This window comes from Anomalospiza imberbis, unplaced genomic scaffold, assembly GCF_031753505.1.
Source record: "Anomalospiza imberbis isolate Cuckoo-Finch-1a 21T00152 unplaced genomic scaffold, ASM3175350v1 scaffold_52, whole genome shotgun sequence".
Classification (NCBI taxonomy): Eukaryota; Metazoa; Chordata; class Aves; order Passeriformes; family Viduidae; genus Anomalospiza; species Anomalospiza imberbis.
In genome coordinates this window covers 687,911-715,120 of record NW_027100130.1, presented here as the reverse complement: position 1 = coordinate 715,120, position 27,210 = coordinate 687,911, and the positions used below count along the sequence as shown (strand labels likewise).

General features: G+C 63.2%; 4 protein-coding genes across 6 annotated transcripts; all 4 read right to left on the bottom strand.

Annotated features, from left to right (window-relative positions):
- Positions 1 to 34: 34 nt before the first annotated feature.
- Positions 35 to 7,899, bottom strand: LOC137467139 (solute carrier family 22 member 6-like). Of its 2 annotated transcripts, XM_068178695.1 has the most exons (11): positions 7,769 to 7,899; positions 5,467 to 5,895; positions 5,182 to 5,285; positions 4,655 to 4,809; positions 4,037 to 4,205; positions 3,417 to 3,540; positions 2,885 to 2,994; positions 2,129 to 2,343; positions 1,522 to 1,630; positions 836 to 1,039; positions 35 to 219 (listed from the first exon to the last, which is right to left on the bottom strand). In XM_068178695.1, the coding sequence occupies exons 2-11, from the start codon at positions 5,854 to 5,856 to the stop codon at positions 150 to 152; spliced, it is 1,650 nt and encodes a 549-aa protein (XP_068034796.1). In that variant the 5' UTR covers positions 5,857 to 5,895; positions 7,769 to 7,899; the 3' UTR covers positions 35 to 149. The 2 variants fall into 2 exon arrangements, with proteins under 2 accessions (XP_068034796.1, XP_068034795.1); XM_068178694.1 differs by lacking the exon at positions 7,769 to 7,899 and having other exon boundaries at positions 5,467 to 5,897.
- Positions 7,900 to 9,066: 1,167 nt separating this feature from the next.
- Positions 9,067 to 13,635, bottom strand: LOC137467099 (solute carrier family 22 member 6-B-like). The gene is made up of 10 exons (XM_068178659.1): positions 13,155 to 13,635; positions 12,633 to 12,733; positions 12,083 to 12,237; positions 11,530 to 11,698; positions 11,182 to 11,305; positions 10,726 to 10,841; positions 10,393 to 10,607; positions 10,065 to 10,173; positions 9,758 to 9,961; positions 9,067 to 9,391 (listed from the first exon to the last, which is right to left on the bottom strand). The coding sequence occupies exons 1-10, from the start codon at positions 13,518 to 13,520 to the stop codon at positions 9,307 to 9,309; spliced, it is 1,644 nt and encodes a 547-aa protein (XP_068034760.1). The 5' UTR covers positions 13,521 to 13,635; the 3' UTR covers positions 9,067 to 9,306.
- Positions 13,636 to 14,639: 1,004 nt separating this feature from the next.
- Positions 14,640 to 18,967, bottom strand: LOC137467094 (solute carrier family 22 member 6-A-like). Of its 2 annotated transcripts, XM_068178651.1 has the most exons (11): positions 18,951 to 18,967; positions 18,015 to 18,626; positions 17,432 to 17,535; positions 17,159 to 17,313; positions 16,719 to 16,887; positions 16,514 to 16,637; positions 16,323 to 16,438; positions 15,821 to 16,035; positions 15,493 to 15,601; positions 15,184 to 15,387; positions 14,640 to 14,876 (listed from the first exon to the last, which is right to left on the bottom strand). In XM_068178651.1, the coding sequence occupies exons 2-11, from the start codon at positions 18,606 to 18,608 to the stop codon at positions 14,795 to 14,797; spliced, it is 1,872 nt and encodes a 623-aa protein (XP_068034752.1). In that variant the 5' UTR covers positions 18,609 to 18,626; positions 18,951 to 18,967; the 3' UTR covers positions 14,640 to 14,794. The 2 variants fall into 2 exon arrangements, with proteins under 2 accessions (XP_068034752.1, XP_068034753.1); XM_068178652.1 differs by lacking the exon at positions 18,951 to 18,967 and having other exon boundaries at positions 18,015 to 18,709.
- A 3,410-nt stretch (positions 18,968 to 22,377) lies between these two features.
- Positions 22,378 to 26,255, bottom strand: DRAP1 (DR1 associated protein 1). The gene is made up of 7 exons (XM_068178673.1): positions 26,062 to 26,255; positions 25,422 to 25,494; positions 24,651 to 24,744; positions 24,056 to 24,175; positions 23,229 to 23,316; positions 22,813 to 22,895; positions 22,378 to 22,543 (listed from the first exon to the last, which is right to left on the bottom strand). The coding sequence occupies exons 1-7, from the start codon at positions 26,101 to 26,103 to the stop codon at positions 22,414 to 22,416; spliced, it is 630 nt and encodes a 209-aa protein (XP_068034774.1). The 5' UTR covers positions 26,104 to 26,255; the 3' UTR covers positions 22,378 to 22,413.
- Positions 26,256 to 27,210: the final 955 nt, after the last annotated feature.

Sequence of the window (27,210 nt, the reverse complement as noted above, 5' to 3'; positions counted from 1 at the left end):
CGGCCCCCCCGGCACGGCCGCGGGCGGAGCCGGATCCCGAAGTTCCCACGAGATTTTATTGGGATTGAATAAATAACCCGGGGGGAGGGGCTGGGGGACTCCAGGGGGGTCCCGGCCCCAAAATCCCCCCGGCGGTCCCGAATCCCCCCTCAGGCGCCGTCCTTGCTCTTGGTGCTGCTCAGGGGGACGGCGACGTCGTCGTCCTCGAGGTGACCCGCTCTGGAGGGACCCCAACAGCTCCCAGTCACTCCCCAAAATTCCCGAAATTTTCATCCTTCCCAATCCCAGAACCTTCAACCCTTCCCAAAACCTTCAGTGTTCTCCCCAAAATGCTCAGGTCTTCCCAAAACCCTCAACTCTACCTGACCCCAAAACGTCCATCCCGACCCCAAAACGTCCATCCCAACCCCAAAACCTTCATCCGGACCCCAAAACGTCCATCCCAACCCCAAAACCTTCATCCTAAACCCAAAACCTTCATCCCAACCCCAAAACGTCCATCCCAACCCCAAAACCTTCATCCGGACCCCAAAACGTCCATCCCAACCCCAAAACCTTCATCCTAAACCCAAAACCTTCATCCCAACCCCAAAACCTTCATCCCAACCCCAAAACCTTCATCCCAACCCCAAAACTTTAATCCAAACCCCAAAACTCATCCAAACCCCAAACCTCCAACCCAACCCAGAACCTTCATCCCAGCCCCAAACCTTCTTCATCCCTTTTCGACCCCAGAGCTCCCGGGTTCCTCCAAGAGCCAATGCCACCCCAAAGCAGGGATGTTCCACCCAGGGAAGGGTTGGGGTGTCTCGGGGGGGTTTTGGGGCGTCCTCACCGCCTCTCCACGTCCTTGACGGTCTCGGGCAGGGGCGCGTTGCGGGTCTCGGGCAGGAAGCAGGTGGCGATGGCCGAGATGATGGGCGCGGCCCCGTAGATGACGAGGGGCAGCACCGGGGTCACGTCGGCCATCATGCGCACCAGGGGGGCCACCATGCTCCCCACGCGGGCCATGGTGCCCCCCAGGCCCATCCCCGTCTGCCTGTGCCGGGAGAGCCACGTGGTGGGAGAGATGGATGGACACAGGGATGGACACACAGAGGGATGGATGATGGATGTGTGATGGATGGATGATGGATGATGGATGGATGATGGATGGATGATGGTTGATGGATGGATGATGGATGGATGTGTGATGGATGGATGGATGGATGATGGATGGATGATGGATGGATGGATGATGGATGGATGATGGATGGATGGATGATGGATGATGGATGATGGATGATGGATGGATGATGGATGATGGATGGATGATGGATGGATGGATGATGGATGGATGATGGATGGATGGGTGATGGATGGATGGAGTGGTCAGTGGTTGGGTTGATGGATGGTTGGGTTAATGAGTGGTTGGGTTGATGACTTGGTTGCGTTCTTGGAGGGTTGGGTTGATGCAAGGTAGGGTTGTCACATGGACAGTGACTGGATGGGTGGGGGCGGGGCTGGGGTGACCCCACCCACCTGATGACGGTGGGGAAGAGCTCCCCGGAGAAGATGTAGGCGCAGTTGAAGGAGGCGGCCAGGGCGCCCTTCCCAACCACGGCGAAGGCCATGCGCAGCGTCGGCAGCTCTGGGGACCGGCCGAACGCGTCACCCCCGGCCCCGCGCCTCCTCAGTGTCCACCCACCGGTCATCCTTCACCCCTACAGTGACCCTGCACCCTCCTGATGCATCCCTCCCTCCCTTCCTCCTTCCCTCCATCCCCACTCCACCTCATTGTTCTTCATCATCCATTCCTCCACCCCATTGTCCTCCATCCCAATCTTCTGCATCCCAATCTCCTCCATCCCATTGTCCTCCAACCCATTGTGATCTCTCCTTCATCCCATTGTCCCCCAATCCATTGTCCTCCATCCCAATCTCCTCCATCCCATTGTCCTCCAACCCATTGTCATCTCTCCTTCATCCCATTGTCCCCCAATCCATTGTCCTCCATCCCAATCTCCTCCATCCCAATCTCCTCCATCCCATTGTCCTCCAACCCACTGTCATCCCTCCTCCATCCCATTCCCCTCCATCCCTCCCGCCGTGTCCCTCCCCGTCCCTCCCTCCCCGTGGCCGCTCCCACCGCTGGGCACGAAGATGTTGGCCAGGATGCAGAGGCCGGCGAGCGCCAGGGAGCCGCCCTGGGCCGGGCGCCGGCCGAGGCAGGAGATGACCAGCACGGACAGCAGCTTGGCCGGGATGTCCACGGCGCCGAACACCAGCTGGCTCAGGTACACGTTGAAGCCGAAGCCCTGCAGGTCCATGGCCAGCCCGTAGTAGGCGAAGCTGGTGGAGAACCTGCGCCAAAATCCAACAAATCAGCACCAAAACCACCCAAAATCGAACGGCTGGGACTCCAAAAGATGGAGTTTGTCCCAAAAGATGGAGGTTTGCCCTGAAAGTGGGGCTCGGTCCCAAGAGAGGATTTTTTTGATCCAAAAGTTGTGGGTTTGTCCCAAAAAGTGCATTTTTTCCCCAAAAAAATAAGAGAGATTTAACCCAAAAGGTGTTTTTCCTATCCAAAAAAAGTGGGTTGTTTCCCCCAAAGTTGTTTCTTGCCCAAAATATGGGGTTTTTTTCTCAATAAAGGTGGGGATTTTTTTTACCCAAAGATGTTCTTCCCCCCAAGGCATGTTTTTTTCCCAACAAGTGAAAGACTTTCCCAAAAAAATTGAGGTTTACCTCAAAAGGTGGGGGGATTTTTCCCTCAAAAGATGTTTCTTTTGCACCCAAAATCAGGGATTTTTGCCCAAAAATTGATGGGTTATTTCCCCAAAATGCGGGGCTTTTCCCCCCACCCCCTCCCCCCCCAAAAAAAGTGTTTTTTGCCAGGACGCACCAGACGAAGGAGACCCCGCACGACACCGTCCTCATGCCGGGGGTCCGGACCAGCGCGGCCACGGCCCCGCCCGGCAGCGGCGGCTCCCGGCGCACCAGAGCCCGCAGCGCCTGCGGGGATCGCCGGGATCTGCGGGATCCGCCGGGATCCGCCCCGGGGAGGGCTCCGAGGGGGCTGGGGAGGGGGATCCGGGGGGCTTGGGGGGGATCCAAGGGGTCCAAGGGGGGATTGGAGGGGTCGAGGGGGGACCTGAGGGATCTGGGGGGGGGGGATCCGAGGGGTCTGGGGGCGATCCGAGGGGTCTGCCGGGGGTTGGGGGAACCACGGTGATCCGAACGAGGGGATGTGGGGGGGTCGTGGCCGAGGAGAGAGGGAATGGGGGGGATCGATGGGAGAACAGGGGAGGATTTGGGGGAATCTCCCAAGATCGGGGCGGGTCAGGGACAGAGGGCGAACTGGGGGGGATTTAGGGGCAGATCGAGGGGATTTGGGGGTTCGCAGGGATCTGGGCGGCCCCCAGACCCCTCCCCACCTCCTCGCTGAGCTTGTCCCCCTCCTCCTTCCTGCCGTTGACCCGCGCGACCTTGCGGAGCCCCCGCAGGGCCAGGTCGGGTCTGCCCGAGGTCACCTGCCAGCGCGCGGACTCCACGTACAGCCTGGGCAGGGGGCGAGGTGGCACCGGGGGGTCCCGAACCCCCCCGGCCTCCCACCGCCCCCAAAGGATCCCAAACTGGGGGCGCCAGGGGGATCCGGTTGTTTGGAGGGTCCCCACCACCTCCCACCCTCCCTAAGGACCCCAGAGTGGGAGGGGGGATCTGGGGGTCCCTGCACCCCAAAGGATCCCAGACTGGAAGGGGGGATCTGGGGGTCCCTGCACCCCAAAGACCCCAGAGTGGGAGGGGGGATCTGGGGGTTGCTGCACCCCACAAAGGATCCCGGACTGGGGGTGTCAGGGGAAGGTCTGGGGGTCCCTGCACCCCCCTCCACCCCAAAGGACCCCGGACAGAGGGGTCAGAGGAAGGTCAACCCCTGACCATTTGAGGGGGAGCCTTTCCCACCCATTAAAGACCCCAGACTCACAATATCCTGTTTTTCCCTCCAAAATCAGGACAGGGGTGGGCACCGGGGGTGGGCACTGGGGGGGTCCCCTACCAGGAGTAGAAGAAGAAGACAAAGAAGGGCAGGGACACGGCGAGCTGCAGCTGCCGCCAGCGCGGGAGCCCGAAGGCCGCGGCCGCCAGCACGAACTGGCCCAGGGTGTAGCAGTAGCCATTGATGGTCCCCACCACGGCCCGCGCCTCCGTCGGGATCCACTCCATGCCTGCGGCACAACCGCGGGGTCAGGGGCTGTCCCAGGGCGCCCTGGGGTGAGCCTGGGGGTTGGGTTCCTCACGTGGGACAGTGGGGTTGGGTCAATGGGGTGGGGTCAATGGGTTGGGTCAATGGGTTGGGTCAATGGGGTGGGGTTGGGTCAATGGGGTGGGGTCAATGGGTTGGGTCAATGGGGTTGGGTCAATGGGGTGGGGTTGGGTCAATGGGGTTGGGTCAATGGGGTGGGGTTGGGTCAATGGGGTTGGGTCAATGGGGTTGGGTCAATGGGGTGGGGTTGGGTCAATGGGGTTGGGTTGGGACCCTCCCATGGATCATTGGGTTTTGGGGTGGATGTGTGGGTCCCGCCCTGGGACGGGGGTCCCTCCCTGGGTTGGGGGTCCCGCCCCTCCCCAGGGGTCCCTTCCCCTGCCCCCGAGGGTCCCCGGGGCGGAGGCTCACAGAGGGAGGCGGAGTTGAGGGACACGCCGGCCATGGCCAGCCCGGTCAGGAAGCGGCACACGCAGTAGACCAGGAGGGAGGGGGCGGCGGCCGTGCCCACCCCCGTCGCCCCCAGCTGCAGGTAACACCAGGTGAGCAGCGCCCGGCGCCCGAACCTGCGGGGACACGGCACTGGGAGCACTGGGGTGGGGGATGTGGGGAACTAGAGGTACTGGGATGGGGCAATGTTGGATGCTGGAGATACTGGGCTGGGGACAGGGGTACTGGGAAGGGGGACATGATGTGCTGGGGTCACTGGGACAGGGCCGTGGGCACTGGGATGGGTGCACAAGGCACTGGGAGCACTGGGGTGAAGAATGTGGGCACTGGGGACACTGGGAGTGACGTGGGGACAGAGGGGGACAACCCATGCTGGGACAGACCCACCCTGGGGACACCGGGACAGAGGGAGCAGAGAGCACGCCACTCCTGTCCCCCTTCCCAGTTCCTCCCAGTTCCTCCCAGTCCAGCGCCGGGGGAGCACACACTTGTCGGAGAGGACCCCGAAGAGGCTGGAGCCCAGCAGGATCCCGGCCATGTAGATGGACTGGGCCATCTGCCTCAGCTTCTTGGAGTCACACACCAGGTCCCACTGCCACCGAGAGGGGACACGGGGTCACCATGGGGTCACCATGGGGGTCACCATGGGGGATGCCACAAGGATCACTACCAAGGTCACCACAGGGGTCACCATGGGGATCACCACGGGGCCACCACAGGGACACCAGCATTCCCCTGCCCTGGGCGACCCCAGGGTGTCACCCCTCCCTCACCTCGGTGACGATGGTGTCGGTGAAGATGCCCTCCAGGTACGTCCAGCCATCGTGGCACGGCTCGGTGGCCGCCTCGGCGGCCGTGCCGTTGGCCGCGGCGTTGGCCGAGCCGTTGACGTCCAAGAGGTGCCACTGGGGCTCCACGTAGCGGCGGCAGCTCTGGGGCCGGCGGTGGCCGTCCCAGGGGATGGACACAACCAGGGGGACGTCGGCCGCGGTGGCGTTGGCCACGGGCCGGGGCCGGCAGTGGTGCTCGGGGATGCCAGCGGTGAAGTTCTGCAGGAGGTTGTGGCTGGCCAGCATGAGCAGCGGGATGGCCAGCGCGGCCACGTAGGTCACCTGGAAGCGGCCCATGCCGCCCAGGCGGGCCAGCAGCTCCACGAAGGACATGGCCGGAGAGGGGACGGAGCTGGACAGGGGCCAGGTCAGCTGCAGGTGGGGAGAGGAGGAAAGGGTGAGGGATGGAGCGAGGGGTGGCCAGGAAATGGCCAAAGGGTGGCCAGTGGGTGGCCAAAGGGTGGTCAGTGGGTGGCCAAAGGGTGGCCAGTGGGTGACCAAAGGGTGGTCAGGGAATGGCCAAAGGGTGGCCAGTGGGTGACCAAAGGGTGGTCAGGGAATGGCCAAAGGGTGGCCAGTGGGTGGCCAAAGGGTGGTCAGGGAATGGCCAAAGGGTGGCCAGTGGGTGGCCAAAGGGTGGTCAGTGGGTGGACAGAGCCAGGGCTGGACCAAAGGAGGGCTCAGGAGAGCTCAGGGATGGTTTGGGTGGTCAGCGGAGGGATGACCAAGGAGTGACCAAAGGGTGGAGGGAGGAGGATGAGGGTTGGCCCCAGGGGTGGAGGAAGGACATGGAGTGGCCGAGGGTGGACGAAGGATGGTGGACCCAGCTCGGCCACGGGACAGGCTGAGAACGGCACAAGGACCCTCTATTGATCACCTATTGATTGCTCAATCAATCAATCAGTCTATCAGATGGATCAACTGATGTGTTGATAGATTGATCCATCCCTTGATCAATGGATTTATCTATCAGTCTGATTGATCAATCTGCTGACCAGTCTATCAATCTATTGATCTCTATTGATCTATTGATTGATCAATCTGTCTCTCTGATCTATCAATATATTGATCTATTATCTATTCATCAATCCACCTCTCACCGTCACTCTCACTCTATTGATTAATCAATCACTGATTATTTCTTGCTCTCAGCTCCCCCCATCCCTTCCCAATTAATCAGTCTATAAATCAATCAATCAATCAATCAATCATTACTCTCTCCCCAGTTCTACCAATCTCTCAGATCCCTCATGATCAATCGATCCCCACCTGCTCTCCTCCTCCTCCTCCCTCGGCCGCTCCCGGGCTCCGGCTGGGGCTCTCGGGACTGTCCGCGCTCTCCGGCCGTCCCTCTGTCCGGCCGGCCGTCCCTCTGTCCCTCCGGCCGCCCCTCCCTCGGCCCCGCCCCCCCGGCCCCTCCTTCACCCCTCGGTCAATCGATCGATCCGTGGATCAATGGATTGCTCAGCTCTCTCTGCCCATTTATTGATCCTTAGCCTATCAACATATCGATTTTCTGCTGATAATCAACGTATTGATTGATCTATTGATCCCCCTGCCAATCAACTCAGTGAGTTCTTCCTCTATTGATAAATTATTGATCACTAGACTCCCCTTATCTATAACTGGTTGATCATAATTAGTTCATGATCTCTTTATGTATTAGATTATTGATCCATATATTTCTGTTATTGATCTATTGACCTATTGATTGATCTATTAATCTATTGATGGCTTGCTCAATCAATCTATTTATCTAGAGGGATCTCTATTGATCCATCTGCTAGTCTGTGTATCTCTAGTACCAATAAATTGATCTCTTATCTGTTGATCATCCAATTAGTCTCTATTTTTCTATTGACGAATCTATTGAACCATGATCGACCAATCAGATTAATGATCTCCTTCTCCTGCAATCATTCTAATGATCCAGTTATTGATTTATAATCTATTGATCAATGTATTAATCTTAACCTCTCTATTGATCAGTCTCTTGGCCTGTAATCTTCCTATTGATTGATTTGTTGAATTTAATTGCCCTCTTAATTGATTTATTGACCTTTAATCCCTCTATCTGTTGACTTATTTATTTCAATCTCTCTATTGATCAGCCTCCTGACCTATAATCTCTCCACTGATCAGCCCTTCTCTCCATCGATCGATCGATCTATTGAGCTTTGATCTCTCTCCTGACCTCGCTGGGCTCTGCGTGACCAACCCATCGATCTCTCTATTGATCACTCACCTGTCCGTCGCTCCCGGTACCTCCCGGCCTCTCCCAGCACCAGATCCCGCTGCCCGGAGCCCTCGGCCGGCCGCTACCACCCCCTGGCCCCGTGGCTGCCCATGGCCCTGCCCTGCCCCCAGCCTGGCCCCGCTCCTATTTAAGGCCACCCCGGTCCCGGTTAACGTTTGACTCCAGAACCCGCCATGGATCGGTGGAGACGCTCTCGGGCCGGAAATGCCGGTGCCAGCCACGCTGGGCCCACCCGGGACACCCGACAGCTGCCCCTCCATCCCACCAAACCCATCCTCTTCCTCACCCTGGAAGCCCCCAGGCCCCGGCAGATGGGGACCCCCGGCCCCCTGTGGCCCGTTCTGCCCCTCCGGGGTGGATCATTGATGAGGCAAAGTCCCGGGCGCCCTGAACCGCATCCCTGGGAGCCCCTTGGACCCCGGGGCAGGAGGGCGGCGGGGGCAGCGGAGCGTGGGTGGGATGGGGGGGACGTGGGGGGTGACGGGGGGAGCCGGACACCCGGATTGGCGCCGGCCGGAATGGCGTGGGCCGGGTGTGCGGACACGTGGATCCTCAGGATCTCTGGGTCCTCGGGACTTCTGGGACATCTGGGTCTGTGACATCCCCGTGCCCTCAGAATGTCGTCGGGATCCTTGGGATGCCTGGATGGTCGGGATCCCTGGGATCCCGGATCCCGGACATTCGGGCACCGGACTCCTTGGTCCTTGGGATCCCTGGGTCTTTGGGATCCTCGGGATCCCTGAGGCCTCAAGATCCCTGAGCTCTTGGGGTGTCTGGGAACCCTGGTGCCTGGATCTTGTGTCCCTGGAATCCCTGGACATCTGAACACCTGATTCCTTGGGATCTGGGTCTTTGGGGTGTCCAGGATCAGGGAATGTGGGTCCTTGGGATCCCTGGGCACCCAGACATGGGGATTCTTGGGGTCCTCGATCCTCGGGATCCGCAATCCCTGGGTGAAATGTGCTTGCCACACCTGGGGTCCCCAATCCCCAGGATCCCCAATCCCCAGATCCCAAATCCTCGGGGTCCCCAATCCCCAGATCCCCGATCCCCGGGGTCCCGGATCCTTCCCGCACTCTCTCCCGACATTGTCCATCCCCGGCAGCTCCGGCGAGGGGGAGGGGCCGGGAGGGGGTCCCGCGGTGCCGAGGCCGCGGTGTCCCGCTGGCTCCCGTGTTTTCCTTCGGGGCGGGACCGCTCCGGCTGCGCGGGACCCCCCGCGGCCGTGGGAAAACAACCCCCACCCCCACCCCACCCCACCCCCACCGGCCGCATTTCACACGAGCTTTGCTTTTATTGTTTTTTATTCCAGCGCGGCCGAACCGTCCTCGACGCAGAGATTTGGGGGGGTCCAGCGTCACCCCCACTCTGCAGGGAGGGGGCAGCCGGGTCCTTGTGGTCACTGCTGTCCCTTTGCCCTTCGGGGGGCGGACGTTGAACCCCTTCCACCCCCCAAATCCTGCTCATTCATCTGGCGGGAGCATCGAGGGCTGAGGATTCTGGGGGTCCCCTGGTGGGGGGTGGCACTAATAGGGCCCTGTGGAGTTGCTGGATGGGGTGGGCTGGAGCGGGACCTGGAGATGTTGGGCTTCGTCCTTCTGGGATCGTGTCCTGGTGGGGAGGGAGGGATGGGGGGGGTTGGAGGGAACAGGGGGGTTTTTGTGGTGCTGGGAGGAGTGTCCGTCCATCCATCCGTCCGTCCATCCATCCATCCATCATCCATCCATCCCATCCATCCATCATCTGCTCATCATCCATCCATCCATCCATCCATCCATCATCCATCCATCATCCGCCCATCATCCATCCATCCATCCATCCATCCATCCATCCATCCCAACCAACTTCAATCCCTCCACCCCCACGTTCAACCAACCCTTCTCTCCCTCTGTGTCTCCCCCTGTCCCTCCCCATCCTCCATCCCATCCCACCACCCGTCCATCCCCTCCCCTCATCCCTGATCCTCTCCAGCCCCACCTTCCTTCCACCTCCTCCACGGTCTCGGGCAGGGCCATGTTCCGTGTCTCGGGCAGGAAGGCGGCCACCAGCCCCGACACCACGGGCGCGGCGCCGTAGATGACGAAGGGCAGCGCCGGGAAGAGCTCGCCCGCCATCTTCACCAGGGGGGCCATGATGCTGCCCAGCCGCGACATGGTGTTGGACAAGCCCATGCCCGTCTGTCTGTGGGACACGCGGAGCTCCTGGAGGCACCTGAGGGCACCTGAGGGACCACCCTGACACGGCCACCCTGGCCACGTCCGCCCCAGCCACACCCCCTCCTTACCGGATCACCGTGGGGTAGAGCTCGCCCGTGTAGAGGAAGACGCAGTTGAAGGACGCGGCCAAACAACCTTTCCCAAAAACGGCCAGGGCTGTCCGGATTGTCCGGAGGTCTGAGGGGACAGCGGGACACCTGGGAGTCACCTCAGTGTCCCTACCTGAGCTGAGTTCACTTGATAAGAGGAGACCCCAAACACCAGGACTGGGGCAAATCCCCCATAAAAAGCTAAAATTACCCAACCTGGGGGTTCCATCAACGGGCTGAGCTCGTCTGGGCCCTCCCAGGGAGGTTGGAAAGGAGGGGACACCATTGCCACCACCCCTGGCCTCACCTCGTGGCACCAAGACGTTGGCCAGGATGGCCAAGCCGGCCAGGATGAGGGTGATGGCCTGGGTGAAGCGGCGCCCCACGTAGGTGATGGTGAGGATGGACATCAGCTTGGCCGGGATGTCCACGGCGCCGAAGATCAGCTGGATCACGTAGATGTTGAACTCAAAGTTCTGCAGGTCCATGGCCAGCCCGTAGTAGGCGAAGCTGGTGGAGAACCTGGGCCATGAGGGGGGAGAGGGGTTAAAATGTCACCTGTGGGGTGGCATGGGGGGGGTCAAGGACGTGGAGGGGGGATGGACAACCACCCACTGGTGTCCTCCACCGGCGGCCGTACCACACGAAGCAGAGGCAGAAGGAGATGCGGCGCAGGACCGGCGTCCGCACCAGGTCAACCACGGTGTGGCGGGTCTTCGACGACGTCATCTCCTTCTCCATGTGTGACCTCAGGGTCTGGAGGGACAGGGGGGGCTCTGGGATGGGTGTGGGGCACTGGGGACCCTCTTGTACTGGGCAGGTCTGGGCAGGATGGGTGGAAAAGGGGAAGGGGAGTCATGGGTGGATGGTGGGATGGAGATGGTGGATTCATGGATGGGTGAAGGGATGGATGGGTGTAGATGGAGGAGATGGAGATGGAGATGATGGATGTCGTTGAGATGATGAAGATGAGTGGATGGATGGACAGGTTGCATAAGGGATGATGGGTGGACAGCTGTCCATGGGGTGGATCTTCAAGGGACCCCCTAAAAAATACCCCAGGGACACCCTGGGAGACCCGGACGGAGCCTTTTACTTCTATGTCGAGCTTGTCCCCTTCTTCCTTCTTCCCGTTGATCCTGGCCACCTTCTGGAGCTCCCGCAGGGCCTGGTGGGACCTCCCCACCATGACGAGCCACCGTGCTGACTCTGTCAGCCACCTGCATGGGAGGAGACATCCATCCATCCATCATCAATCCATCCATCCATCATCAATCCATCCATCCATCCATCCATCCATCCATCCATCATCCATCATCCATCATCCATCATCTATCCATCCATCCATCCATCCATCCATCCATTCATCATCCATCCATCCATCATCCATCATCCATCCATTCATCCATCCATCATCCATCCATCTATCCATCCTCCTCCTCACCAGGAGTAGAGGAAGAAGCCAAAGAAGGGCAGGGACACCACGAGCTGCAGCTGGCGCCAGTCGGGGACGGCGAAGGCGACACCGGCCAGCAGGAACTGCCCAGTGGTGTAGCAGTACCCCATGAAGGTGCCCACCAGCGCCCGCATGTGTGTCGGCATCCACTCCAGCGCTGTGGGACACGGCACGTGGGGACCACCTGGGAGTGCCCACCGCCCCCCCAGGGGACAGGGAGACCACCGGGATGGTGCCCAGGGGACATGGAGACCACCGGGATGGTGCCCACAGGTATCCTAGAGGAACATGGAGCCCAGGGCAGGTTCTGGGGGGACATGGACCCACAGGTGCCAGGGGACATGAAGACCACGAGGATGGTGCCCAGGGGACATGAAGACCACCAGACAGGCCCGCACAGCTACAGGGGGAACATGGAGACCACCGGGATGGTGCCTGGAGGACATGGAGACCACCGGGATGGCTCCCACAGGTTCAGGGGGGTCACGGAGCCCACCCAGATGGGCGCCCAAGGCAGGTACCCGGCCCGGGGGTGACGTACAGAGGGAGACGCTGTTGAGGACGATGCCCGAGAAGGCCATGCCCGTCAGGAAGCGGAACAGGCAGTACACGGTGAAGGTGGGCGCGAAGGACGAGCAGGTGCCCATGGCGGCCATCTGCAGGTAGCACCAGGTGAGCACCGAGCGGCGGCCAAACCTGGGCAAGGAGGAGGAGGAGGAGAAGCGAGGGGTGAGGATGAAGAAATAGGGGTGGAGGAGGAGGAAGAGGAAGAGGAGGAAGAGAAAGAGAAGGGGAGGAGAATATGGAGACGAGGAAGAGACAAGAAGGATGAAGAAGGGGACAGGGGAAGGAAGAGGGGGTGAAGAGGAGGAAAAAGGGGTGAGGAAAAGGGTGAGGAGGGGGAAGAAGGGTGAGGAAGATGAGGAAGAGGGAGGAGGTGAGGAGAAAAAGGGCATGAGGAGGAAAAAGAGGGTGAGGAAAATAAAGAAAGAGAAGGAAAAGAAAGAGGAGGAGTAGGGAATGAGGAGGAGGCAGAGAGGGTGAGAGGACCCCCCGGTGCCACCCCACCTGCCTGCAGGGCTCCCCCTCACCTGTCTGAGAGCCCCCCGAAGATGCCGCCCACCAGGACTCCGGCCATGTAGAGCGACTGCGCCAGCTGCTTGAGCCCTCGGGAGCTGCACACCAGGTCCCACTGCCGAGGGATGAGGACATGGGGTGGGACAGAGATCAGGGTCCCCTCTGGCCTCCCAAACCCCAAAACCACCCGTGGTGGCCGGTAAGGTCAATGAATGGCCAATGGAAAGGTGACACCCAATGCTTGGCCACCCTTGCTGGCATTGCCGCGGTTGGAAGGTCCATCCAAGGGTCCTGTGACCCCTTGTGACCCGCTTGCGATCCCCTTGTTGATGGCCACCAACTCCCCATCCCTTCCTTCCTCTCCTGGGCTTCCTGGTGTCTCCACCAAAGGTTGAGCAGGGAAGATGCTCCAGCTGGGAGAGGTCAATGCTGTGTTGGCAGTAGACCCTTTGTTGGTGCCTCCAGGTGGGACCCACACACGGGATTGGGTGAAAAGCCCACCAGACCCCCCCAAAAGCCCACCACCACCGTCCCACCTCAGTGATGATGGTGCTGGTGAAGACGCTGCGGTCGTAGGTCCAGCCATCGCCACACGGCTCCGTCTCCGGCCAAGAGCTGTTGGGCTCCGAACCGTTGGCCTCCAAAAGCCACCACTGGGGTGCTACAAAGCGCCGGCAGCGCTCCCCACGGGGCACCCAGACCCTCAGCAGGGCCTCGGGCTCGAGGCCGCTGGCGTTGGCCTCCGGGCGCGGGCGGCACTGGTGGTCGCTGGTGGCGGCGGTGAAGTTCTGCAGGAGGTTGTGGCTGGCCATCATCAGCACGGGCAGGGACAGGAGCAGCACCGAGACCACCTGGAAGCGCCCCATGCCCCCCACGTGCTCCAGGAGGCTGGCGAAAGCCATCCTGCCACCACCGGGGCGCGGGAACGCCCCACAGCCATGCAGAACCCCGGATTTCAGAGGTTTCACCCCAGAAATGTCTCCCTGTGCCACACGGCGTCTTCCCTCCAGCAGCACCCAGGGGTGGTCTCCTATATAACCCAGCCCAAGGGTGGTTTGGGTTAATGTTTGACATCTCCGGGGGGTTTTGGTGGTTTTCCAGCAGAAGAAGGCAAAAGTGCAGCGCAAAGGTGTCCAGGGGTAAAAAAAAAAGGTGTTTTAGGGGCAAAAGTCCCCCAAAGTGGGGCAAAACTGCGGCGATTTGGGGCAGGAAGACAAGGAATACCAAATTCCTTTTAATTATTATTTCACGGCATTGCCTTTTTGAGGGGAAAAGTCAGGTTTTGGAGAGGGGCAGTCCAGGAGGTTGGGTGGGCATCAGGGTGGGCACTGCAGGGAGAGGAGGTCTCCTGGCATGGACCAATGTCCGGCCTTCGGTGTCGCCTTTGGGTTAAATTTTAGCAATTTCAGTGGTCAAAAGGCGACCGAAAGGTGCTGACAGAGGTGGCCCTGCCTGGGTCAGCGCATTCCCCACCGGGGGTTAATTTTTGATGGGGAGTTGATGGGGCCAAGGGACACGTCAGAAATGGGAGCAAGGGTCAGGGTGGCTTCAGGGGACAGAAATCGGGGAAGGGGCATCGCGGCGGCAGCGGGAGGGGGCCGGGTAGGATCCAGGAGCTCCTGGTGCTTCCCCAGCTTCTCTGGGATTTGAGGGACGCCTCTACCAGGAGAAGAGTTGGTTTGGGGTTATTGAGGATCATCTTGTTGGAGGTGACATCCAGCGTGGTGTTCTTGGTGCCACCTTATCTGAGGACTTCGGGGACATGGTTCTTGGGCATCGTCCTCCTGGACAAGGTGATGAGGTGTCATTAAAAATGGGGGTCTTGGGTGCCACCTCATTGATGGACAAGGTTGTGGGGTGTCGTCCTGTGGAGACGACCTCCAAAAAAAGGGGTCCTTGGTTGTCTCCTTATTGGAAGTGACCTCAGGGACACAATTCTTGGGCATTGTCCCGTGGGAGGTGACCTCGGACGTGGTTGTCGAGGGTGACCTGGGGGGGCACAGATAAGACCCCGAGACATGTCCCCACCAGACCTGTTTTATTCCTGCCCAGATGTCCCTGCCCCAACAGGAGGTCACCAGTGACGACCGAGGTCTCCCCCTCAAGCTGTGGGGACCCCTGCGGTGGTGGCCACTGGTGGCCAGGGCTGGGGCGCTGCACCCACGCCCAGGGTTCATCAGGCCTCCTTCAGGGGGGGCCCGTCCTGGGGCTGGAGCGCGATCTTCTCCTTGGGGTCACCTGCTGGCTTCTGCTTGGTCCTGGAGGGAGGAGGAAGAGAAGGAGGAGGAGGAGGGTCATGGTAAAGGGAGAGTGGCCCAGGCCGAGTATTCAGCCAATCAGAGAGCTCGTTCTTCTGCTGACATCCCCATCCACCTGTCCCTCAATGCAGCCAAGTTGTCCCTTGACCCTGAGCCTCTTCATGGTTGGGGTTGTCCATCATTGTCCATCATCCATCCATTGCCAATCATCCAACCATCCATCATCCATCATCCATCCATCCATCATCCATCCATCCATCCATCCATCCATCCACCCATCCATCATCTGCCCCTCCCTGTCACCCACCTGTTCTCCACCTCCTCGATGGTGTCGGGCAGTGGCGTGTTGAGGGTCTCGGGCAGGAACGCGGCCGCCACGGCCGCCACCACGGGGGCCACCCCGTAGACGGCGGGGGGCAGGAAGGGGTAGTACTCATCCATCATCTTCACCAGCGGCGCCACGATGCCGCCCACGCGCGCCATGGTGCTGCCGAAGCCCAGCCCCGTCTGCCTGCGACGCCGGGAGGGTCACGGGGGGCACGGAGCACCCTGGGGGTGTCTGGGCAGGGGTGACGGGGACCTGTCCCACCGCGGGGACGTGGGGCCGGGGCGATACCTGATGGGGGTGGGGTAGAGCTCGGTGGTGTAGAGGAAGACGCAGTTGAAGGAGGCGGACAGGCAGCCCTTGCCGATGACGGCCAGCGCCGTGCGCACCGTCTGCAGCTCTGCGGGGACACGGGGATCCCGGGGCTCAGCCACAGCGTGGGGGAACATGGGGTCACCAGGGCTTGACCACCATGCGGGCAGGTGGGGACGGGGCAGGGAGGGAGGTTGGAGGGATGGGGAGATCAGTGGCTGGACAAAGGGATGGAAACATGGAGGAAGATGAGCTGGGGACACTGGTGGCCAGAGTGATGGAGAACCCCCTCCCCATCCACACCCACCTGTGGGCACAAAGATGTTGGCCACAATGACCAGCCCCGCCAAGAACAAGGCCACCATGAGCGAGAGCCGCCGGCCGACGTAGCTCAGGGACACGGTCACCACCACCTTGGCCGGAAAGTCAACAGCGCCAAAAATCACCTGGATGAGGTAAATGCTGACCCCGAAGTTCTGCAGGTCCATGGCCAAACCGTAGTAGGAGAAACTGATGGAGAACCTGGAGCGAGGTGGGAGGGGGGGATCTTGAGGTGGCATCACCTTCCTGGGACAGGATGGGACAGGGATGGCAGGTGGGGGAGGAGAGGGTTGGGAGGCAGTTGGATGGGTGGGGTCACTGGTTGGGTGTCCAGGTGTCCATCCTTCCCTTCATCCATCTGTGAGCCTGACCAGCCATCTGTCCACCTACCCTTCCATCCATCCATCCATCCATCCATCCATCCATCCATCCATCCATCCATCCATCCATCTCTCCCTCTCTCCATCCCTCCTCGCCCCCAGCCCCACCAGACGATGGAGAGGCAGAAGAAGATGTGGCGGATCACGGGGGTCCGGACCAGGTCGGAGATGGTGTAGGAGGATTTCAGAGCTGCCAACTCCTCTTTCATGTTGGACTTCAACATCTGGGAAAGGGGAAATGGAAAAGGTTGGGGGGCTGGAAACCCCCACCCTTCACCCCCACCATGGGGCCACCAGACCTCGACCGTGATCTTCTCCCCCTCCTCCTTCCGGTTATTGAAGGTGGCCACGCGCTGCAGGACCTTCACCGCCCGGTCAGCTTTGCCCGAGAGCACCAACCACCGCGCCGACTCCGCCAACCACCTGCAGCCAGCGAGGGGAAACTGAGGCACGGCCAGCATCCCCTGTGTCCCCATGGCCTCCCCAAGGGGCCCAACGTCCTACCAGGAGTAGAGGAGGAAGACGAAGAAGGGCAGGGACACGGAGAGCTGGAGCCAGCGCCAGTGGGGGACGGCGTAGGCCACCCCAGCCAGGATGATCTGGCCCAGGGTGTAGGCGAAGCCGGTGATGGCCACAGTGATGGCGCGGTAGGGCGTGGGGATCCACTCCACCACTGCCAAGGACACGGGGACACGGCTCACTCAGGGTGTCCTCAAAGCGCTGGGACCCTCCTGGTCAGTGCGGCCACCCCAGCACGGTCAGACGTGTCCACACCACGTGACCCCAGCATGGCCGCTGTGATGTCCTCGCTCATGGCCACCGAGATGTCCCCATCCATTGCCATTGGGACATTCTTATCCATGGTTGGCCCCACCCATGGCCGTTGGGTTGTCCCCCTCCGTGGCCGTGGCCATGTCCCCACCCCTGTCCCCGTGTCCCCTCACCCAGGCAGGCGATGCTGAGGCCGAAGCCGGACAGCGCCATCCCGCCGGCGAAGCGGAAGACGCAGTAGGAGGCGTAGTTGGGCGCGAAGGCCGTGCACGTCCCCATCACCCCCAGCTGCAGGTAGGACCATATCAACATGGCCTTGCGCCCAAACCTGCAACAGGAGCCACTGGGAGCCACTGGGAGCCACTGGGAGCCACCAGGGATGAGCTGTCCAGAGCCCCACAGGGAAACCGAGGCACTAAGGTGGGGGGGGTCTCTGCTAACTTTACCTGTCTGAGAGGCCCCCCAGGACCAGGGCGCCCACCAGGACCCCAGCCATGTAGATGGACTGGGCCATCTGCCGCAGCTGCCGGTAGCCACAGACCAGGTCCCACTGCCGGGACAGGGGGACATCTGCCAGTGTCAGTCCCTCTTTCTTCCTCTGCATCCATCCATCATCCATCCATCCCTCCATCCATCCATCCATCCATCCATCCATCCATCCATCATCCATCCATCCCTCCATCCATCCATCCATTATCCATCCATCCATCATCATCCATCCACCCATCCATCACCCATCCATCCATCCATCCATCCCTCCATCATCCATCCATTCATCATCCATCCATCATCATCCATCCACCCATCCATCACCCACCCATCCATCCATCCATCCATCCATCATCCAACCATCCATCCATCATCATCCATCCATCCATCCATCCATCCATCATCCATCCATCATCCATCCATCCCTTCCTCCCTCCCGCCTCACCCCAAGTCCCACCCCCTCCCCACAGATGTGTTGTCCCCACCATGGACACGGTGGTCACCTCCCCACTCTCCCCGTCCCTGCGCCCCCGTCCCCACCTCAGTGACGATGGTGGACACGTAGATGCTGCGGTCGTAGTCCCAGCCGTCACGGCACGGCTCGGTGGCCCGGGGACCACCGGTGACGTTGGCCACATAGCGCCAGCAAGACCCCAGGGTGACATCAGGGGACCCCAGGGTGACATTGGACCACCCCAGCGCGGCACCAGTGGGCCCCAGGCTGCCATTGGAGGACCCCCAGGTGGCATCAGGCTGGACACGGGTGCCATCGGGTGTCCCCGCGGTGCCATCGAGTGTGACGTGGGTGGCACCGTGGCTGTGGACGCCACTGGGGGACCTCAGGGTGGCACCAGGTGACCCCCAGGTGCCACCAGGAGACCTCAGGATGGTGTCGGAGTCTCTCAAGGTGTCGCGAGGATCCGCTGAGGTGGCATTGGGGGTGGCTCCGTGTGGCGCTGGGGTGGCACCGGGGCCAGCGGGGACGCGGCAGCGGTGCGGGGGGACGGCGGCGGTGAAGTTCTGCAGCAGGTTGTGGCTGGCCATGAGCAGGATGGGCACCGCCAGCAGCGCCGTCTGCAGCACCTGGAACCGGCCCAGGCCCCCGACCTGCGCCAGCACCGCCCCGAACGGCATCGCGGGGACACCGCCGGCCTGGGGACACCGCCGGACACGGGGACACCGCTGGACACAGGGACACCGCTGGACACGGGGACACCACCGGCCTTTGGGGACACCACCGGACACGGGGACACCGCCGGCCTTTGGGGACACCGCCGGCCTGGGGACACCGCCGGACACGGGGACACCGCTGGCCTGGGGACACCGCTGGACACGAGGACACCGCTGGACACGGGGACACCACCGGCCTTTGGGGACACCACCGGACACGGGGACACTGCCGGCCTGGGGACACCACCGGACACGGGGACACCACCGGCCTTTGGGGACACCGCCGGCCTGGGGACACCACCGGACACGGGGACACCACCGGCCTGGGGACACTGCTGGATATGGGGACACTGCTGGACACAGGGACACCAGCAGCCTGGGGACATTGCTGGACACAGGGACACCGCTGGACACAGGGACACCACTGGACATGGGGACACCGCTGGACACCGGGACACCACTGGCCTGGGGGACAGTGTCACCCATAGGGATGGCAGCACTCATGGGGACATCACCAGCCACGGGGACACCACCAACCCCGGGGACACCGGTGGACACAGGGACACAGGGGCTTGGGAACACCCAAGACATGGGGACAATGCCACCCGTGGGGACACCACCACCCCCACTGGGACTTACTGAGGGGACACCATGAAACACGGGGACCTGGGGCTTGGGGACATCTTCAGCCATGGGGATGGCAGGACATGGAGACACTGGGACAGAGGGACACCATCACAGGGGACACAGCCACCCCCAGGGCCATGGGGACACGGGAGGGGGGTGGACACCGCTGGGAGTGCTGAGCTGGGGCCACCAGGATGTGGGGACAGGGGACATGGGGACCCAGAGATGGGGAGGGGACACGGGGCAGGGGACGTGGTGACCACTGGGGACAGTGTCACCACTTGCGTCACATGTCCCCAACCCCTCCTGATGTCCCCATCCCCTCCCAGCATGTCCCTGTCCCTGCTCCACCTCGGCGCAGCTCCCCAGGGATGGGGACATCCGGCCAGCTGTGACTCCGTGTCCCCAAGGTGAAGGGTCCCCGCTGTGATGTCCCCAAACCCTCCCTGATGTCCCCACCATTCTCCTCCATGTCCCCAACCTGTCCCATGTCCCCTCTGTGATTTCCCCAACCCAACCCATGTCCCCACCACACCCCCAATGTCCCCAGCTTGTCCCAGTGTCCCCCCATGATGTCCCCAACCTGTCCGATGTCCCCAACCCCCCAGCAACGTCCCCAACCCCTCCCTGGTGCCCCAAGCTGTTCCCGTGTCCCCCTACAACGTCCCCACCCCATCCCATAACCCCCCGCTGTCCCCCTCCATCCCCCCCATTGTCCCCCCCAGTCCTGTCCCAGGAATCCCCCCCACCTGTCCCCTGCTGTCCCCACCTGTCCCCACCCATCTCCCAGGTGCCACCCCCATCCCAAGGTCCCCCCACTGTCCCCATCTGTTGTCCCCTCCTCTTCTGCTCCCCCAGACCCCACCTGACCCCCTGTCCCGGGGGTCACCCAATTGTCCCTGTCCCTCTGTCCCTGTCCCTCTGTCCCAATTCCTGTCCCTGTCCCAATCCCTGTTCCCCTGCCCCTGTCCCGGGGGTCCCCCCATGTCCCACCTGCACTGCCGGCGCTGTCCCTGTCCCTGTCCCCCTGTCCCTGTCCCTGTCCCAATCCCTGTCCCTGTCCCTGTCCCCCTGTCCCTGTCCCAATCCCTGTCCCAATCCCTGTCCCTGTCCCTGTCCCCCTATCCCTGTCCCTGTCCCAATCCCTGTCCCTGTCCCTGTCCCTGTCCCCCTGTCCCTGTCCCTGTCCCCCTGTCCCTGTCCCAATCCCTGTCCCAATCCCTGTCCCTGTCCCCCTGTCCCGGGGGTCTCCCCGTGTCCCACCTGCGCTGCCGGCGCTGTCCCTGTCCCCCTGTCCCAATCCCTGTCCCCCTGTCCCTGTCTCAATCCCTGTCCCCCTGTCCCTGTCCCCCTGTCCCGGGGGTCTCCCCTTGTCCCACCTGTGCTGCCGGCGCTGTCCCTGTCCCCCTGTCCCAATCCCTGTCCCCCTGTCCCTGTCTCAGTCCCTGTCCCCCGGTCCCGGGGGTCTCCCCGTGTCTCACCTGCGCTGCCGGCGCTGTCCCTGTCCCCCTGTCCCAATCCCTGTCCCCCTGTCCCTGTCCCAATCCCTGTCCCCCTGTCCCTGTCTCAATCCCTGTCCCCCTGTCCCTGTCCCCCGGTCCCGGGGGTCTCCCCGTGTCTCACCTGCGCTGCCGGCGCTGTCCCTGGCCCTGTCCGGGTCCCTGTCCCCGTCGCGGTCCCCGCGCTCGCTCCGTTACACAACGAGGCGAAAAGCGCCGCTTTTGGTGCCACCGGGATTAACGGGGGGGGGGGTGTGGGGGGTGTGCGAATTCCAGCGCCGCGGGGGGGTCCGGACGCCTCTGGGTCCCCCCGCCCGCCCGCCCGGGGTCTCTGCGGCCCGATAGAGGACAGCCCTACAGACCAGCACCCCCTCCCCACACTTAGGGCCCCCCCCCACCTGTTGGTGTCCCCCCCGGACCCCAAAGAGCCCCTACAGAGCCCCCAGGAGCCCCTCGAGGTGCCCCAAGAGCCCCTATAGATCCCACAGAGCTGGCACAGACCCCGCCCCCGAGCCCCTATAGATCCCCTGAACCCCTATAGACCCCCCCCAGCACCTACAGATGCCCCCAGGCCCCCAAAGAGCCCCTACAAATCCTTTCAAATCTCTTTTCGGGGCCTGGCAGCCCTACAGGCGCCTAGAGGAGCTCATTAACTCCCCCCTAACTCCCCCCTTTTCAGGGTCCTACAACCTTTACCCCCCCTCTTAGGGTCCTACAGCCCCCCCGGCAGGCCCCTATAGATCCTACAAGTCCTCGGTGCCCCTGCAGGTCCCTACGACCCCCCCCAGACACCCCGAGAACTCCCCCACCCGTGCCTACAGACCCCGATAATTCCCCTGTACGCCCCCACCCCCAGGCACCTGCAAGTCCCCTATAGATCCCCTATAGATCCCTATAGATCCCCCAAAAGCCTCTACAGACCCCCATGAGCCCTCCACAAACCCCTACAACCCCCCAAAACCCCATAACCCCCCCAAAGCCCCCTCAGACCCCCCCCCAATAATCCCCTATAGGCCCCCATGGGGGCTCCGCCGCCCCCTGGTGGTCGAGAAAGGAAACGGGAATTGGGGAGGGGTCCCGGGAATTCGGGGGGGTCCCGGGAATTCGGGGGGGTCCCGGGAATTTGGGGAGGGGATTCAGAGGTTTGGGATCCCAGGATTTTGGCGGGGGGGGGGGGTGGGGTCTCAGGGTTTTTAGGGGTGGAATTCGGGGTTTGGGGGGGTCCCAGGGTTTGTTTTTGGGGGGGGTGGTCCCAGAGTTTGCTTTTGGGGGGGGTCCCAGGGTTTGTTTTTGGGGGGGTCCGTATGGAAACAGGAACTTTATTGAGCCGATACAAAACCCCCGACTCAGCAAACGTCCCCAGAGAGCCCCAAAATCAACCCCCGACCCCCCCGTGCCCCCCCACCCCCAAAAGGGGGTCCCAGGTGAGTCCGGGGGGGTCCCAGGAGCCCGGGCTGAGCCCCCCCCCAGAACTGACACAATTCATGACACCAGCGGGGCAGGGAGGGGGGTCCCAGTGCCCCCCAGCCCCCCCAAACTGGCGCCAGGCCCAGCTCCCAGTAAGGCCCAACTGGGGGGCAGTGCCGGACCCCGGAGCGGGGGGAAATCTCGGAGAAACCGGTAAAAATTGAGGGAGGGGGTCGCTAGGAATCGTAATCTTCATCCTCCTCCTCTTCCTCCCGGGCGCGGGGGGGGCCGGGGGCCGGGGGGAGCCCCCCCGGGAGCCCCCCCGGGAGGCTGGGGGGGCCCAGGGGGGCGAAGGGGACCCCAGGGCTGCGGGAAAAGGCGTCAGTGCTGGGGGGAGAACCCCCCAAAAAAACACCAAACCCCCCCAAATCCCCCCCAGGGATCGGGGGGGGCACCCCCGATCCACCCAACCCCCCCCGGGGACCCAGGTGGGGGAGGGGCACCCAAAAGCCCCTCCCCAACCCCCTCCCCGGGGACTCAGGCATGGGGGGGGGGGAACACCCCAAAACAGCCCCAAACAGCCCCAAAACCGGCCCCAGGTGTTTGCTGCCCCCCCCGGCCCCCCCAAACCGCACCTGGCGAAGGTGAGGGGGGGCGGGGCCGGGGGGGGCTGCGGGGTCTCCTCGTCCCCGTCGCTGTCGCTGTCCTCAGACTCCTCCTGGGGGGGCGGGGGGGGGGGCAATGAGGGGACCCCCAAACCCCTCCCCGTGCCCAGGGATCCCCAAAACCCCCCCAGAGCGGACCCAGAAACCCCAACCCCGCCCAGGACCCCCCAGTTCCTCCCCTCAGACGTGACCCCACCACCAGGTACAGCCCCTTCCCCTTCAGGGGCTCCCCCAAAGCCCCCCAGAGCAGACTCAGGGGTCCAGGTACCCCCAAAACTCCCAAAACTCCTCAGGGCCCCCCCACCTCCAGCTCTGAGTTGGCCCCCGATTGTCCCTTGGCCTCGGGACACCCCCAAACCCCCCCGGGACCCCCCAATCCCCCCCACCTCCTGCTCCGAGTCTGTCCCCGACTGTTTCGGGGTCCCCTTGGCCCCGGGACCCCCGTTCTTGCGGCCACTGCCTGGGCGGCGCCCCCTGAAAGAGACCCCCCCCCCATTAGAGACCCCCCCGACCCCAAAACCGCCTCAAATCCCCCCCTCAGGGACCCCCCTGCACCCCAAAATCCCTCCTGAGCCCCCGTCAGGGACCTCAGGTGTGCCAAGGTGTCCCCCAGGTACCCCAGGACCCCCCAGGTGTCCGGGGGTGTCCCAAAAGTATCCCAAGGTGTCCCTCAGGTGTGCCACAGCCTCCGCCAGGTGTCCCCCAAATACCCCAGAGCGTCCCCAGCTGTGCCTCAAGTGTCCCCAAGGTGTCCAGGGACGTCCCCAGGTGTCCCCCAGGTATCCCAGGGACGTCCCCAGGTGTTCCCCAGGTAACCAGGGATGTCCCCAGGTGTCCCCCAGGTATCCAGAGGTGCCCCCAGGTAACCAGGGATGTCCCCAAGATGTCCAGGGCTGTCCCCAGGTGTCCCCCAGGTATCCCAGGGACGTCCCCAGGTGTTCCCCAGGTAACCAGGGATGTCCCCAAGATGTCCAGTGCTGTCCCCAGGTGTCCCCCAGGTATCTAAGGGTGTTCCCAGATGTTCCCCAGGTAACCAGGGATGTCCCCAGGTGTCCAGGGCTATCCCCAGGTGTCAGCCAAGTTTCCCAGGGGTGCCCCCAGGTATCCCCAGGTGTCCCCAGGTATCCAGAGATGTCCCCCGGTGTCCCCCAGATATGCCAGGGTGTCCCCAGGTATCAGGGTGCGTCCCCAGGTGTCCCCGGGTGCGCCTCACCTGCGGGGTCCCCGCTCGCCGTCGCCGTGGGGGTCGTCGCCGTCCCCCTGCATGTCGGGCACGGCGGCCACCAGGTCCTTGAGGAAGTCGAACTGCTGCTCCAGCTCGATGCACTGCTTCCTGTGGGCGGGGCCTCAGACCACGCCCACACCTGCCTGGCCACGCCCAGAGCCCGCACAGCCGTGCCCAACGTACCTGGGGCATGCCACACCCACCCGGCCACACCCAACCCACCTGGGGCAGGCCACACCCACCTGGGATGACCACGCCCAACAGACTAAGGACAGCCACACCCACCCAGCCACACCCAACGCACCTGGGACAGGCCACACCCACCTGGCCACACCCACCCAACCACACCCAATGCACCTGGGACAGGCCACACCCACCCGGCCACACCCAACACACCTGGGACAGGCCACACCCAACACACGTGGGACAGGCCACACCCACCCGGCCACACCCAACACACCTGGGACAGCCACACCCAGCCCCAAAAGGTGCCCCAGGTGTGTCAGGTACCCTTCCCCATCTCGCAGAGGAGCCCAGGCGTGCCAAGCAGGTGGGGACGGGTGGGGACAGGTGAGGCACTCACAGGTGAGACGTCGTCATGGTCTTGGCGTTGCGGGACTGGGTCACGTGACAGGCCTTGCGCAGCAGCGACTCCAGGAACAGCTCCAGCGCCCGCGCTGGCACGCTAAGGACAGCCAGGTGCGCAGGTGACACCCCGGGGACACAGGTGAACCCCCCAACCTCCCCCAGGACGGGCAGACTCCGGTGTCACAGCTAGGGGCACCTGGGGGGCTGAGCTGGGCAGGGTGGGGGTGCCCAGGTGTGCAGGACAGGGTCTCAGGGGTGCCCAGGTGAGCAGGGTGGGGTCCTGGAGGTGCCCAGGTGAGCAGGACAGGGTCTCAGGGGTGCCCAGGTGAGCAGGGTGGGGTCCCAGGTGTGCAGGGTGGGGTCCTGGAGGTGCCCAGGTGAGCAGGACAGGGTCTCAGGGGTGCCCAGGTGAGCAGGGTGGGGTCCCAGGTGTGCAGGGTGGGGTCCTGGAGGTGCCCAGGTGTGCAGGACAGGGTCTCAGGGGTGCCCAGGTGAGCAGGGTGGGGTCCTGGAGGTGCCCAGGTGTGCAGGACAGGGTCTCAGGGGTGCCCAGGTGAGCAGGGTTGGGTCCCAGGTGTGCAGGGTGGGGTCCTGGAGGTGCCCAGGTGTGCAGGACCGGGTCTCGGGGTGCCCAGGTGTGCAGAGTGATGTCACAGGTAAGAAAGGTGGGGTCCCAGAGGTGTCCAGATAAGTAGGGAGGGGTCGCGTGGTGCCCAGGTGAGCAGGGCGGGGTCCCGGGGCGGGGCACAGGTGTGCCAGAGGATACAGATGATGACGGGCACGGCGGCCGCCACCTTGCCGATCTCTTCGTCCGTCTGCATGATCTTCTTGATCCGCGCCTGCCACAGAGCCCCGCCCTCACCTGAGCGCTCACCTGGAGAGCCCCGCCCTCACCTGAGCGCTCACCTGGAGAGCCCCGCCCTCACCTGAGCGCTCACCTGGAGAGCCCCGCCCTCAGCTGGAGAGCCCCGCCCTCACCTGAGCGCTCACCTGGAGAGCCCCGCCCTCACCTGAGCGCTCACCTGGAGAGCCCCACCCTCAGCTGGAGAGCCCCGCCCTCACCTGAGCGCTCACCTGGAGAGCCCCGCCCTCACCTGAGCTGCCCTCACCTGGAGAGCCCCGCCCACCCCTCAGGCCACGCCCCCCACCTGCACCCTCACGCGCGACCCCGCCCGCCCAAACCCCGCCCACCCCTCAGGCTCCGCCCCGCCCTCTGCGTTACCATGGTGACCCCCACGACCCCACCCTCGTTGCCATGGCGACGTGACCCCGCCCTGCCCGTTGCCACGGTAGCCCCCGTTTCCCGCGCCCTCCGCGTTGCCATGGTAACCCCCCCTTTCCCCCCCGCCCCGTCCCCCGTTGCCATGGCGACCCCGCCCGCGCCCCCGTCGCCCCTCAGCCGGTACCGGCGGGAAGCGCGCGTTGTATTTCTTCTTCTTGCTCGGCATCGCCGCCTCGCTGGCCCCGGGGGGCCCCGGGGGATCGCGGAGGGTCCGGCCTGGCCCCGCTCCCGCCGCTCGCGGCCCCGCTCCGGCCGCTCCCGGCCCGGCCCCGGCCCCGCTCGGCTCCGCCGCGGCCTCCCCGGCGCGCCCCGCCCCGCCCCTTCCGGGACGAGGCCCCGCCCTTTCCCGCAAAAGCCCCGCCCCGGCAAAGCAGCGCCATTATGGACACGCCCCCTGGGGAGTGAGGCCACGCCCCCGAAGAAAAAGGCACGCCCCACCCGCGATAACCACGCCTCTGCGCGTACGAGCCACGCCCCTCCGCTGTCAATCAAACGGACCGTTTATTGGGGTGGCCCCGGGGGGGAGGGGCGGGGAGGGGCGGGGCTTTCCCCTCCCCCAAAGGCACTTCGATGGGGGCGGGGTTATTGCCGGGGGGAGGGGCGGCCACGCTCCCATTGGCTGCTGTGCCCCGGGGGGCGGGGCGAAGTGGAGACCCCCCCCCCTCTCGTTTCCCCCCCCCCCCAAAAGGCACCCAGTGACCCCGGCAGGAGTTTCCCAGTAGCTCCCAGTAAACCCCGCTGGCTTCCAGCGACCCCCGGCAGGCACTCGGTGTCCTCCCAGTAACCGCACAGATTTCCCAGTGACCCCCAGTAACCGCAGGGAACTCTCAGTGACGCCCAGTAGCCTCCCAGTAACTCCCAAAAGCCTCCCAGTAACCCCCAAAAGCCTCCCAGTAACTCCCAGTAACCCCCAAAAGCCTCCCAGTAACCCCCAAAAGCCTCCCAGTAACTCCCAGTAACCCTCAAAAGCCTCCCAGTAACCCCCAAAAGCCTCCCAGTAACTCCCAGTAACCCCCCAAAGCCTCCCAGTAACCCCCAAAAGCCTCCCAGTAACTCCCAGTAACCCTCAAAAGCCTCCCAGTAACCCCAAAAGCCTCCCAGTAACTCCCAGTAACCCCCAAAAGCCTCCCAGTAACCCCCAAAAGCCTCCCAGTAACTCCCAGTAACCCCCAAAAGCCTCCCAGTAACTCCCAGTAACCCCCAAAAGCCTCCCAGTAACCCCCAAAAGCCTCCCAGTAACTCCCAGTAACCCCCAAAAGCCTCCCAGTAACTC

Coding starts and splice junctions, on each gene's coding strand:
- LOC137467139 (XM_068178695.1), bottom strand. CDS start 5,856: ATGTCCTTCGTGGAGCTGCTGGCCCGCCTGGGCGGCATGGGCCGCTTC. Junction 1,631..2,128: donor CAACATCTTCGTGCCCAGCG/GTGGGAGCGGCC, acceptor GCCGGTCCCCAG/AGCTGCCGACGCTGCGCATG. Junction 220..835: donor GTCAAGGACGTGGAGAGGCG/GTGAGGACGCCC, acceptor GGGTCCCTCCAG/AGCGGGTCACCTCGAGGACG.
- LOC137467099 (XM_068178659.1), bottom strand. CDS start 13,520: ATGGCTTTCGCCAGCCTCCTGGAGCACGTGGGGGGCATGGGGCGCTTC. Junction 11,699..12,082: donor CCTCAACAGCGTCTCCCTCT/GTACGTCACCCC, acceptor CGTGTCCCACAG/CGCTGGAGTGGATGCCGACA. Junction 9,392..9,757: donor GTGGAGGAGGTGGAAGGAAG/GTGGGGCTGGAG, acceptor CCTCCCCACCAG/GACACGATCCCAGAAGGACG.
- LOC137467094 (XM_068178651.1), bottom strand. CDS start 18,608: ATGCCGTTCGGGGCGGTGCTGGCGCAGGTCGGGGGCCTGGGCCGGTTC. Junction 17,536..18,014: donor TGTCCACCATCGTCACTGAG/GTGGGGACGGGG, acceptor CTGTCCCGGCAG/TGGGACCTGGTCTGTGGCTA. Junction 15,388..15,492: donor CTCTACCCCACCCCCATCAG/GTATCGCCCCGG, acceptor CCGGCGTCGCAG/GCAGACGGGGCTGGGCTTCG.
- DRAP1 (XM_068178673.1), bottom strand. CDS start 26,103: ATGCCGAGCAAGAAGAAGAAATACAACGCGCGCTTCCCGCCG. Junction 24,176..24,650: donor ACCATGACGACGTCTCACCT/GTGAGTGCCTCA, acceptor CCCCGCCCACAG/GAAGCAGTGCATCGAGCTGG. Junction 23,317..24,055: donor GGCGAGCGGGGACCCCGCAG/GTGAGGCGCACC, acceptor GGTCTCTTTCAG/GGGGCGCCGCCCAGGCAGTG.